This window comes from Dermacentor albipictus, chromosome 4 (genome assembly GCF_038994185.2).
Source record: "Dermacentor albipictus isolate Rhodes 1998 colony chromosome 4, USDA_Dalb.pri_finalv2, whole genome shotgun sequence".
Lineage (NCBI taxonomy): Eukaryota > Metazoa > Arthropoda > Arachnida > Ixodida > Ixodidae > Dermacentor > Dermacentor albipictus.
In genome coordinates this window covers 35,132,793-35,145,061 of record NC_091824.1, presented here as the reverse complement: position 1 = coordinate 35,145,061, position 12,269 = coordinate 35,132,793, and the positions used below count along the sequence as shown (strand labels likewise).

At 46.1% G+C, this 12,269-nt stretch overlaps 1 protein-coding gene across 1 annotated transcript in view; it reads right to left on the bottom strand.

Moving 5' to 3' along the window:
- The window catches only part of LOC139059516 (nephrin-like), a 400,294-nt gene that overhangs the window by 71,660 nt on the left and 316,365 nt on the right, over nucleotides 1-12,269 (bottom strand). Inside the window, exon 6 of the mRNA XM_070537938.1 lies at nucleotides 5,116-5,315. Within this exon, the coding sequence (XP_070394039.1) occupies nucleotides 5,116-5,315 (200 nt within the window). The remainder of the gene's footprint in view (nucleotides 1-5,115; nucleotides 5,316-12,269) is intronic.

The following is a 12,269-nucleotide window of genomic DNA, read 5'->3' as shown; positions in this document are numbered from 1 at the left end:
ATTTCCCAGAGTCGCATGGGTACACTGCGTTACTGCCAATTTAGATATGACGAGAATAAGGGGAACATTATTAGTTATGTGCAGGCAAAGTTGAAATTGCAATCATTACGGCCCTTGCAATACCATGCGTGTTAATGCATTCTGAAGCGTTACGAGCGTATTTTACGACCGGTGTTAAATTTATGGCATAGCTTTGGCATACCTTCAATAACCACCGAGATCAAAGCTAGCGATAATAGGGGGGACTATTACGATAATTTTAGTGTGTTTATAAATGGGTGTTGACTGAATAGAGAATCTTCAATATTTTCTTAGCCATGTGTTTGTAAGTGTGCTTGAAACCAGCTAGGATTTGGAATGTCCCAGCTATGATTTAGAATGTCCTTAGTATACACTACAGTACACCAAGTTTACATTTCGAGGAAATGCAAACTTGGTGGTGTGTCCACAATTGATGGCCAAGTTTTAATGCTCCTGGCCTATTTTGAAGTGCGGCGAACAATCAATAAAACCTCCTTTTCCACCATGCGTTACACGACATGCGTAGTAGGTGTTCTCAGTGTCTTTGTTGAACTAAACTAAACAAGGCACCTTGTTGATATTTCTTTAATATTAAGGCCACCTCTTCGGTATTGTATAGCCGAAGTTGCAAGTGCCTGGATTCATTACGGCTTTAATAACAAATTACGTACGCAAGCGATACGCTCTAGGGTAGATGTGTTTTGCGAACAACGCAGAATTTGTCCCGCCGCCATGGGAGAAAAGTGTTAACACAACTGGGACCAAATTTAGCAAACATGGGCTGGGTTAACATTCAGGACATTTTTTGGGTGGATTAAAATGTTTGGTGAAGAATTACTACCTTTCTGAAAAATCCTCAGAACTACTCCAAAGCGTAAGAAGCGACCAAGAGTTCATATGGGCCAGTAAGATGCGGGCAACGTTTTAAGGTATCTGATTTGTTGCCAGGGATAGAAATTCTCATTGCAATTGCTTTAAAGAAACACCTTGGCTTGAACTCAGGTTGTGACCTTAATTCCCTCTCTGAGTGCATATGTGTGTTTTCATATCAAATAATAATATCAATTCTCGAAGGTCGCAGAAGCATCCTATCATTTTTTTCTTGTGCTTACTTTTGTGTTCGTAGATTCTGGACTGACATGTTGCATTGCTCCGTTGAAGTTGTGTTTGAATATTCAATTGATATTTGGGTGGATGTCTATTTCTACCTCGTTATGTATAAACGCCAAGTAGGTTAACCTGGCGGCCGCCTGCTTAGCTGTAGTTGCGAGCGAAAGCTTGCGAGGTTGAGTCGAGAAGTGTGGTGGCTTGATGCAGCGGCGTGTGCTTGCGCGCGGTCTTCTCAAGCGCGCAAGGAGTGAGGGGAGGGGGTAGGTTATTGCGCATCTCCGCCTGTACTCTAGCTGCGGCGGCTTAGCGTGCCCTCTCTTGTAAGTAATCTATGCTGGGTTCGAAGGCTAGCCGACCGGATGTAGCTGATGGTTTTGTGTGCACTGTGTTCTTACCCACGTAGTTCGCGTTGAAGTGAGAGGCAGAACGAAGGGGAATTCGCTAGCGTCTGCTGCCGACTCCACGCCAGCGTGCCGACAGAGAGTATCCGCGGTCATTGAGTCAGCTGTGCTCGTGTTTGCCTGAGCACGTGGCAACGTGCTTGTTAACTTAGTCAGAAAGCTAGTGTTTACAGCAGTTTGTGCAGCTCCTAAAACGACTAACGTTACTTCATATAGATGTCTAATAATTTGCATTCGCAATCAGTGCTTCGCCAATAGGGCCAAACTGTGACACTTTTTTATTCAAGACAGACGGCAAACAGGACCTTGGTGAAAGTGTCGTAACATGCTGACTGAATCAGTTATTCGTCTGCTGAATGTAGCCCTTTAGCCAAGGCATTCGATACGTAAAACATCGTTCTTGATAATAAAACATCGCCCTCTCCCACGCTTTGTCACTGAATACATTCAATCTCAATCTCATGCCTATGAAGCCTGGTTGAGTGTGCAGCCACTTTGAGTCGGTGTACACATGCGTGAGTATGCCGACGTCTGAAACCTAGAGTATTTGCACTATTAAAGGTGGCCCACGTGATGCTCCCGAAATTCATTCCTGGAAATAATTTGCCGATTTTCGTGGCTACGGTGGTAGGTACAATAAGATGGGTGCAGTTAACAGCTACACGAATGGTTATAAAAGTACTGACGAAAAACACATCACCGGTGAAGCCTGAATGCCTCGTTGTCGATTATGGTTAACCCTTATAAAGATATAGCTCAAAAAAACAGCATCAATCATACGACACAAGAGGTGCGTCACTGGAGGCTATAGAAAAAAAAGAAGAAAACATAGGACGTTTGAGAAGTGCCGTTTCGCAAGCAGGTAATGAAAAGAAATAAAACGTACCTGGCAGCAGGCTGGCCACGCGACCGAGTTAGTTCTATTTTCTTTACAAATTTCACATCGCAGGAAACGCGCAAGCAGGTACGCACATACACAGAGAGAAAAAAATAAAGAGAGACAGATATCTTCAGTCGTTTCTAGCCCCTTCGTGGTCCTTCATTCCTTTGTGTTGTTTATAATCCTGAAACCAAGCGAAAGAGCGACCATCTGTGTCAAGTGACATTGTGAAAAGTGGTGCAGGCGAAGGACAGTAAATAAGGAAACTGTGCACCATGTCGAACATTTTTTGACTAAATTGAAAGTGCACTTCCACGAGGCTCATGCCGTACTCACGTCAAGAACGTACTCCCTAAAGGCTATAGACGTGCCGAAATTAGTAAAAAAAAAATCATAATACATCAATACAATACACATGGCGTACTTCCCCCTTATAATCTCCAATTCACCGGCACCCACCTTGAGCATGTTCCTTTAAACTCATAGCCTTTCTGTAGACGCAACGAGGACAATCGAAACACGTCTGCCTAAGTCATACCTTTCTGATAAAATCGCGCGGCACTGTTTTCTAGCAAAACACTAAGGTCACGAGCTCTCATGAGAAAGAGCAGATTCGATCTCACACGTCTTGCTTGCAACGAGTATGGGCTTGTGCGGTGCTTTTTGCAGATGGCGTTCGGCACGTGGGATTATAAGCACGTGCCTCGATCAAAGGTCTTCGTGCAAGCGCTCTTTTGCATCGAGGGAAAAGGGCTGATCACAATCCAGACAGAACGCGACGTGATGCCGTAGCAAATGGCCGCGTAGGGCGCCGCAGCCCCACAGGGTGGCGGCATTCGCAGCGTCTTACCAGCACGGCTGAACCCAGCCAGCCCTTACGAGCGGTTTCAAACCAGAAGGGTTAAGTGCTCGCGCTCTTTGTTAACGCAAATACTGGCACATTAAAAAAAATAAAAGCTCGTTCTCCGTAGCTAAAATATTCCTTTTGCATAACTATTGATATAGTGAACCGCCACAAAATTTGCCATGACGATAGCACTTCCTCCTAAAATCGGTGGCACAATGGTGGAAGTAGAGCTGAATTTTCACACTGAAAAGAAATTTACGTTTTTTTTTCTGGCCCCGAGCTACCCATCTCCCGTGTTTTATGTGCTGGTGCCCTGTCCGGCACAACACTGAAAGCAGTAAGCGATGTTTTCAGTTCCTAGGTATCAGTGATTAATGGCGCGTCTGTCGCTTGTGTAAGGTACTCCGACGCAAGCTCGGGAGAAAAATAATTGCTTATGTACTTACAGCGTATGTTGGTTGAATAAGCTTACCTTTGTTTAAGTTTCGTCCTCAATCCAGTGACGCAAGAATGGAAATTGAGTAGCATCCGCACGGCAAAATTAGGCATCCCAAACTCGGAAGAAAATGAAATTCGCTTCCAATTGCCGTGTGAAACCTTAAATCTTCTTGCGTTTGACTTGTCTGTATTAAAGTGCTCTAGTAAAGGGCTCAGTTGGCATTTTGTTAACAAAACTACTTTGCGTTGAGTGTAGTCCCCGCCGCTTGTGCCAGAGCTGTTGTTCGCATTATGCCCAAGATAACTCCCATAAATGAAGAAAAAGAATGTAGTAGCCTGGCTTCACTTTCGAGACATCAACAACTCTCCAGGCAATTTTTTTCGTGTAATTAAACGGACACTGGAAGCGCATTTGGGCCATTGACGCAGCCGCTGTTGTCGTCCTGCATAGCTCCACGGCACATGCGCACCTCGCACGTCGAGTGCTACTTGGTGTTTGGAGACATGCAATGCTTTTGGCTGAAAAGAACTACGAGGCGTAGTGGACCTGTGGCCAGCGCTACGCTTAATCGCCTCGGTGGACGACATTGGGCAGCCTTCCACTGCCGTCATGAGCCCTGTGAGCATGCCCACTACAAGGCCACCGGAATGCTGATCAACTTTTTCCGGCAAGCTGCGGAGGCGACACGAAGACGTGGCTGCGCTCCTGGAAATATTCCCACATTCTTATTCGCGTACCTGCAACCTGAAGAGCAGAAAACTAGAAACATCTTACACGTACTGGAGCACCTATATTAAATTGCGGCATGAAATGCACCCCTGAACGGAATATTTTGGTACATGTTTTTCTACCGTACCGCGTTTTGTCAAATGAGGACCCATCGCGAGTAGCCAGCCACGCTGATTTAGTCCGCCAAAAAGCGAACTGCCTAACCCTGCCGGACTGTGCATGACATGCGCAGAAGCTCCATTCCCGTAGCTGTATCTTCGTTGCCACACGAAGTAGCCCACGAGCACAGGTTCCTGTCGAGCTGCCGCAAAGTGTACGTTCTGGTCCGAGCAGTAAACGTCGAGTCAATGTTGTCTAATATTTTGCTGGGCGCTAACAAACGCCGACCATTTCCCGTCGATCTCACATCGTGCACCGTCGAGCTGCGGCACATGCGACGTCACTGGCGAAGCTTTTCAGCTCGCCAGCGTCTTGAGACGCCCGCACGCTACAAGAGTGCTGTTCCTCCTACCCAGCAGGAATTCCTTGTATAGTGTTCCGTGCCAACAAGCCGCACCCGCGTGCAGTTAGAACACTGTCTGCATAACCAATGCACAATGTCATACCTGCGGCCACTGCTTCGTCCATCGGTGAAAACTACAACTCTTTTTTTTCTTTCGGAAACCTCGTAACGCCAACGGTCCCTCACCTTCTGCAGGACGAGTGAGCGGTTGCTGATGATGATGCCTGCGGACGTGTTGGTCTGCAGGTCTCGGCCTTCGAACAGCCAGCTGATCTCGCTTACGGCCGGGTTGGCGGCCACGCTGCACTCGAGGTACACGTCGTGGTTCTCGAGGATGCTGCTCTGGCGAAGACGGTTGCCCAGCCTCACGACCAGCTGCGGCTTGTCTGCGCCGACGTGCACAACGAAGAATGCACAAAATGTGGTGACTTAAATCATTTCTTTTCTCGATCGCGATATGACACATTTTCACACGTAAACATATACTTTCACGTGAAACGCAATAGAGATGACTTTCTTGCTACATTGTAACGCTGCATGAGAGAATTCCACCTAGGGCAAAAACTACCACTTCGACTTAGATCGTAAGACAAGGGAGTAAGAAAGCTGTCTTCTTGCTTCAAGGAGACAGCTTTTTTACAACTCTGGGCCGTCCAGCGAGCCGAGGAAGCCGCTTCGAGACAATGTCTCGGAACTGCGTCAGCGGCGGGTGCCCAGACACACTAAAAGGACGCCGGACTCAAATCTTATTGATTTGAAAAAAAAATTAGGTTTACGCCCTCTGCTTCAGAATGAAAAAAAAGAGAGAACTTGATGGTACGATCCTGACCCACAACAGTTTCAATTAAAAGGAAAGCGCGCCACTATCGGGGGGCGTGCAGTTCGCAGAATAGATGTTGTTCAATAGAATAGGAGAATGGGTAGGAACAAAATGAAACCATAGTATAGGATGATTGTGTTATAGATGATAATAAGCATGATGATAATTATACCAGCTCAGAAACAAAATGGATGTGATAGCCACATGGAGCCCAAAAACAAAGCCGATTGGTTGCATACTTATACATGCTGTAAGTATTGCATCGTTTCGTCTGGTATCGGTTACACCAAAGCGTCATCTTCAGAAGAAAACTCTCTTCAATGTCGACTCTGCTCCACATCATCTTCGTTTGTGGAGCGCAACTAGGTGGTAGTGGTACGCACTTACTCATGGGCATTGACGAAGAACCAGGTGACTCAATATAAAACCGGAAATGTTAGGAAAATTCAATGTTTGTATAGGCAGGTTACAATCAACAGAGATACACAGGTAAGAATGATATCAAAATCTAGGAAATAAATTAAAACAAAAAATAACAGAATTGGAAATTAATTTTCTTCGAATGAAATTGATATGTTAGGTTTCTAATTTTGAGTTTCAGTCGCAGTGATTCCGAAACAAAACCTCGGGTAGCAGCGTAAAGCTACCCGTCACTGTGCCCAAGAGACGAGGCACCCGAGGAAAGTAAATCTGGGGCAGTTTAATTCGGAGAGGTGGAGTTGTGGTTCTCGGGTTTGCCTTCTTATAGTAATTAACTGTCGACTGGAAATGAAAAAAAAAAGATGAATGCTTTCATCTTCGCTACAAAAAGAATACATTGGTGAGAGAACCCGACCAGCCCTCTGTAAATAAAATTTTACAAGGACACTTAGGAGAGAAAAATAATTTATTCTGTATCAGTTAACTACCATTCCACAATAACAAAAACACCAGTCTACCCACGAGAAGACTCTTGCTGAGCCAGAAAAAAATTTTGAAATTCAAAAAACGGGTGGCCACGCCACTTTCCTGTTCCCGCAACAGCTCACCGTAAGCTGTTGCGGGAACAGGAAAGATTTTGACAGCGTCTGCTAGGGCCCAGGTAATTGTTTAGTGGTAACGGCTGGCAACACTAAAAGAGCCAAAAGCTCACTATGGCACGTTTTGCGAACTTTACTGAACCAACGCGTCCCAAATACGAAACGAAGAAATCCCAGCCGCGGCGGCCGCATTTCCATGAGGGCGAAATGCAAAACGACCCGTGTTCCGTGCATTCGGGACACTTTAAGGATCTCCTGGTGCCTAAATTTATTCCGGAGTACCTCGCTACGCTGTGCCTCATAATCAAACGCACGTGAAGCCCAAGGATTCAAACAGAAAAAGAAAAATATATTGAAATCCTTGATGGCACAGTGACGTACCGGCGCTTGGGTTTGGCGCGAAATAAAAAAAAAAGAAAATTTGAGCTTCATTTTTTTTAATAAGTGACCTATTATCGTGTAACTAACGACAAGACAGTTTTCAAATCATACTTACTCAGTGTAAATTGGTTTATTGTTTTGCTTTAGTGTCCCTTGATATAGGATATGCGGCAGTGTAGTGTACCAATAGTTACTTCGTCTTCGTGTTTGACATAGATTACTTTACAAAGGCTCAACAGTTGTTTGAAATTTACCAGATCTGTTGTAGATGGCCCAGATAATTCTCGCATTACCATTTGCTTCTTCTCACTATGGTTAAAGCTAATAAAGTGCGAATTTTAATGGCCGGACAACCTGTAGACGCCATCGCCAAAGCACTGGCCATCTCATTGAGAAATAGGCTTTTGCCTCCAGGTAACCAAGTCAATCGGATATACTTTGACGTGGTGGTGAAAAATATTTGCATGCCGTCGGCTGCTGGCTAATACAGACTACGAGAAATTCGCCGCAACTCGGATAGAATTAGAGATGCGTTTCATACTAACATTAAAACAACTGGAGCATTTGGGCAATAATCGATGCAAATAAATATATCCTAAAGTACTTGAAATGTACTTATAAAGTAGAAAATTCTAAAGATGCTCTGCAACCATTCTATTGTGAATCGGCCCAGAGAGGAAACCGTAAGTAACGTGTTCAGCAATTTAAAAATTCCTTCTAATTTGTCCGAACGTTACTTCTAAAACATTTTTCCTTGCATACGCGAAACCTTGACAGAATTAGAAAAAAAAAAGACGCAGTTTCGCCCAAAAGGCGAAGCATCTATTGTGACAGCAAATTAATATAAAGCTATACGAAGTAAAAATGGTAGCTTTATCGGCCGTACGAACATGTAAACATTCGATTACTAACTAAATTAAGAAGCAAGGTGTGACGCGCGCTCAGCTAAACACGAACACCTTTCGCTCGATGACCGCAGAAACTCGCCACCAAAACGATGGAGTGGGGAATTACGGCAGCACCAGCGAGCGATTTCATCATCGTGCTGCCTTTCGCTTCAACACGAAGGAAGGGTGGGAAGCAGAGCGCATACGAAGCTACCAATACCCGGCGCACTTTGACCCCTTCAAAGGTCGCTTTGAACATGAGGTCCGCGCGACGGTGCACTTAGTGCACATCGCAGACCAATTTCAAGATACGGTGCTTGCGTGGCGTCGCCGTATGCAGCAACAAGGAGCAGATTTCTTCATAGAATGCTCGTTTGCAATTCATTTGATAGCATTATTACAGGGTAGGTTGCTATGGGCTAATTCCAATAGCCGATTCGGATGGCAATGTTCGCCGCCTCCACCGTCACCGCTGATGTTCCACACAGCTATCGCCAGGAATGAGAAAAAATATATACCCAGTTCCCGCCGGGATAAAACCCGGGCACTCTGCGCGCGATTGAGAAAGTGTACCACAGCGTCACGTCAGCGCTTGCTAGATGGTGCTTCAAAATGCTCTATAAACGCGTCCTAGCGCTCGAGGAGTCACGCGATATGACATGCGCGGCGTGTAGTGTCGACACGTGCAAACATTGTATTCTGGTTGCATATTATTGTACCAAGTGGCACGCTCTGCAGCAATTGCGTCGTATCATGCCGTGCGTCAAACGTTGTAACATGTGCGCCGCGTACTCTCAATACATACAGCCGGCGGCAACCTTCTGTGGCCGCACGGCCAAGGCTACGGAGCCGAAGCACACTTGTTTTACTGCGCCCCAAGATGTAACCCCACAATAAAGGTATCTGTTCAGGGTGAATCAAACTTTACCGGCGACTATTCTTTATGCAATTTATTTATTAATTATTCCCAACGTCCCAACGTGGGAGCGGCCCGCAGCGCGCTGAGTCGCGTACCTCAGAACCTTTATTAAAATTTTGCATCCATCCATCCATCCATCAATAAAAATGCAACGGAGTTGAAGGAATTCCGTTCCGCGTTCTTTCGGGTTTTTTGGTTTTCCAGCGTCCGTAGCACTTTTCCATCAGCTTCAAACAAAGATTGTGGGCCCCGGTTGCAGCTCGTCGACGTAAACGATGTCCGCCGAGTCCCGTGAGTCCAGACAGCTTTGCAGGTTTACCAAGAGTCCTCAAGCCAAAAGCGGTCCTTATAGGCCAAGAAACTGGTGCACAACGTTTACGCGCAAGTAAAGAAAAGCTGCCAGTGAGAGCCGCATGTCGGAAGGTCAGCGAGCTCACTGGTGTTAGCCACCACAGTGTCTTTCGGATTAAGCTCAACGTAAATAGTGAGACGCTGATTTCACCAAAGCGCAAGCGCCCGCCTCTCCCAGCCGTAAATGCACGTGCGAAAACCGGAAGGACAAGACTGCAACTTCATGACAGTTTCTCCCTCGCAGCTTTACAACGGAAAGCGCATCAGTACTTTCTGCGAAATGAAATTCCTACAGCTGCAAAACTCGCTCAAGATGTGGCCAGTGACAGTGACATGAACATGCCTAAAAATGAGCATGCGAGCGACGTAAAGGCTGCTTAATGACATCGCGGTTTCCTTTCGCAAACGGAAAAGAAATTGTGTGTTTTTCAAAAGAAACGACGTCAGCATGACGCGACGGCAGTACCTGCGTTTTATGCGAGAACTTCGCACTGAAAAACAGTACGTAGAGTAGTTCCGTTTTGTAAGTTTTGTAGCGTGTAGATGAATAAGCAAGTTTTTTTTTTTCACCCAGCAACCTATACCATGAAAACATTGATCTCGAGAGGTAACAGACGCGACGCGTGTTTGACTGCAATTACGTGGAATCGTAGAGGACGTGCTTTCACGTCACTGCCAATACTACTCAGTGAGGACACGGTAGCACCCTAGCTTTCGGTGTGCGCGTTCAAAACAAACACAAGCATTCTTGCTTGCCACTTCTGTGCATACATTATTTCAGCGGAACACACATTAAAGTGGAAGTTACAAATGCCGCTGTTTCGTGCAGCCTCACCGTAGTGGATCACATTCTGACGGTAGCAATGCCGCTCAGGCACTCACTTGGCCAGTGTTTTCAAGCGAAGCTTGTATTGCCTCACAAGTAGCTTTGTTGTAGTCACGCAAAAACACAGTTGCTCCCAGAGCATAGCAGTTGCGGTAAAGCGCGCTTTGATGAGTTCACAGCTGCGCAGGCGCGGAAGCGTAAGTCATTAGCAAGAATTCCAGCTGCATAAGCGCACGCTTGCGTCACGCGCGCACCCAGTCAGAGCCGTTTAGCTTCAGCCGGGGAGGGAAAGAGCTGGAAAGGTTGTCGCGCGCGCAGCGTCGGCTTCGTTTCCGTTAAGTTGCGTCTCTGAAAACGGATGGGACCACCATGTGTTGTGCGTTCCCCCGAGGAACGGGCAGCCTTCGACGAACAGCGGCGAGAACTCGCCTGTGAAAGCGCTCGCCGTCGGGGCGTCGATCCAGCCGTTAGAGCCGCCCAAGTTTATAGAATCCGACAGCATTGAGAAGAAGGGTCCGAGCTAAGGGAGCGGAATGTCAAAGCAATCCAGAGTCGTTACCTAAAGGTTACTTAACCATGAAGAAGGCAAGATGTACGCCGGGCAAGCTTCACTTACCCCCTTTTTCCGACAGGGGAAGAGTTAGCCATTGGTTACGACGCATTAAACAGTATGCCTTGGTAGTTAGGCAGCTCAAACAAGTGACCCCTGCACACTGTTTGATTCTATTAGCTGAACAATGCCGATTGTCTCATTGCTTCTTCTATCTTGCGCAAATGCGGCCTTTGTATATGATGACACGCTTCAACTTATTTGTTATTGTCTTTTTTTGTTATTATTGCAGACCGATATACTGCCCTGTCAATGCCGGCAAACGGAGGAGAAAGTGTAGGAGGACGTGAACGGAACCACACGGGGGGGGGGGGGGAGAAGATATGTTTTTAGGCACGGTTTGACAACAGGGCTTCACGCATCAAGCGGCAAAGGTGGCAGGCTGATTTTGTTGCACGCCGGTCGGTAGGATGACTTCTTAAATGCGGCTCGCCTCGTTTTGTGCGCAGCGAAAGTAACTGCTGACTATCAGAAGTAAATGGATGAGCCGCGCTTCGAGAAATGACTCACTGAAGACCTATTGGCTAACATCAAATGGCGCAGTGTAGTAGTAATGCACAACATTCCTGAGCATAGAGTTCACCTCGAGAAAGTTGCAACATCGTCAACACGAAAGAATGACATCCAGTCTTGGTTCATGGAGAAGAAGGTCACATTTTTCGGTACCAATTAAAGGCAGAGTTACTGGGGCTAGTGACCAACACAAAGAGATGTTTGCCGTCTATCGCGTGTATGTTGTCGCTATGGCTGCCGGTCCCAACGTCGTGAGGCTTGCTCCATATCTTTGCGAGTTCAATGCTAGAGAACTGATATGGAGCCAGGTGAAAGGTTGTGTCGCTGCTAACAATACCACATTCTTCTTTGCCGCCCTCGAAAAGTTGCTGCATAAAAGCATCATTCTCGTAACGGCAGGTGGCTTCGGGCATGTGCTCATGTTCAGAAAATCGAAGAGGAGTTCTGCGAGTGACAGTGACATTAGCGGAGTGGAAGATCTCACGTGAAGGTGAACCCAGTCGCAAAAGCTATGACAACATTGTGTTGTGTACTTGAGCATATGTCACGCGCTTTTACTAATCCTGCGGCAACATCATCATATAATTCTGAAGTTGTACGAATTAAAGACACAATATGGCGATGCTCCTTGCAGTTTAGAGTTCAGCGTTTTACATCGGCCTGCGTTATTTAACGTGCACCTATATATAAGTGTATTGGCGCTTTTGTACTTTGCCCAGAGAAAAATGTGGCGAAACCCTTTGGAAATTGTCAACTTTGGTACAGGAGTTTACTATGGTCCCTTGCAGTGAAATATCACACGGCGTGTCGTTGCGCCGTAATGAACCACAGTCTCTCTCTTATATATATATATATATATATATATATATATATATATATATATATATATATATATATATATATATATATATATACGAGAAGACGGGGGGTTAACCGATGCGATGCGATAACTTTATTTGGAATCCGGCGATTGAGAGGCCCGGGCCTGGGTCCGCCTAGATGGCCACTGGAAGC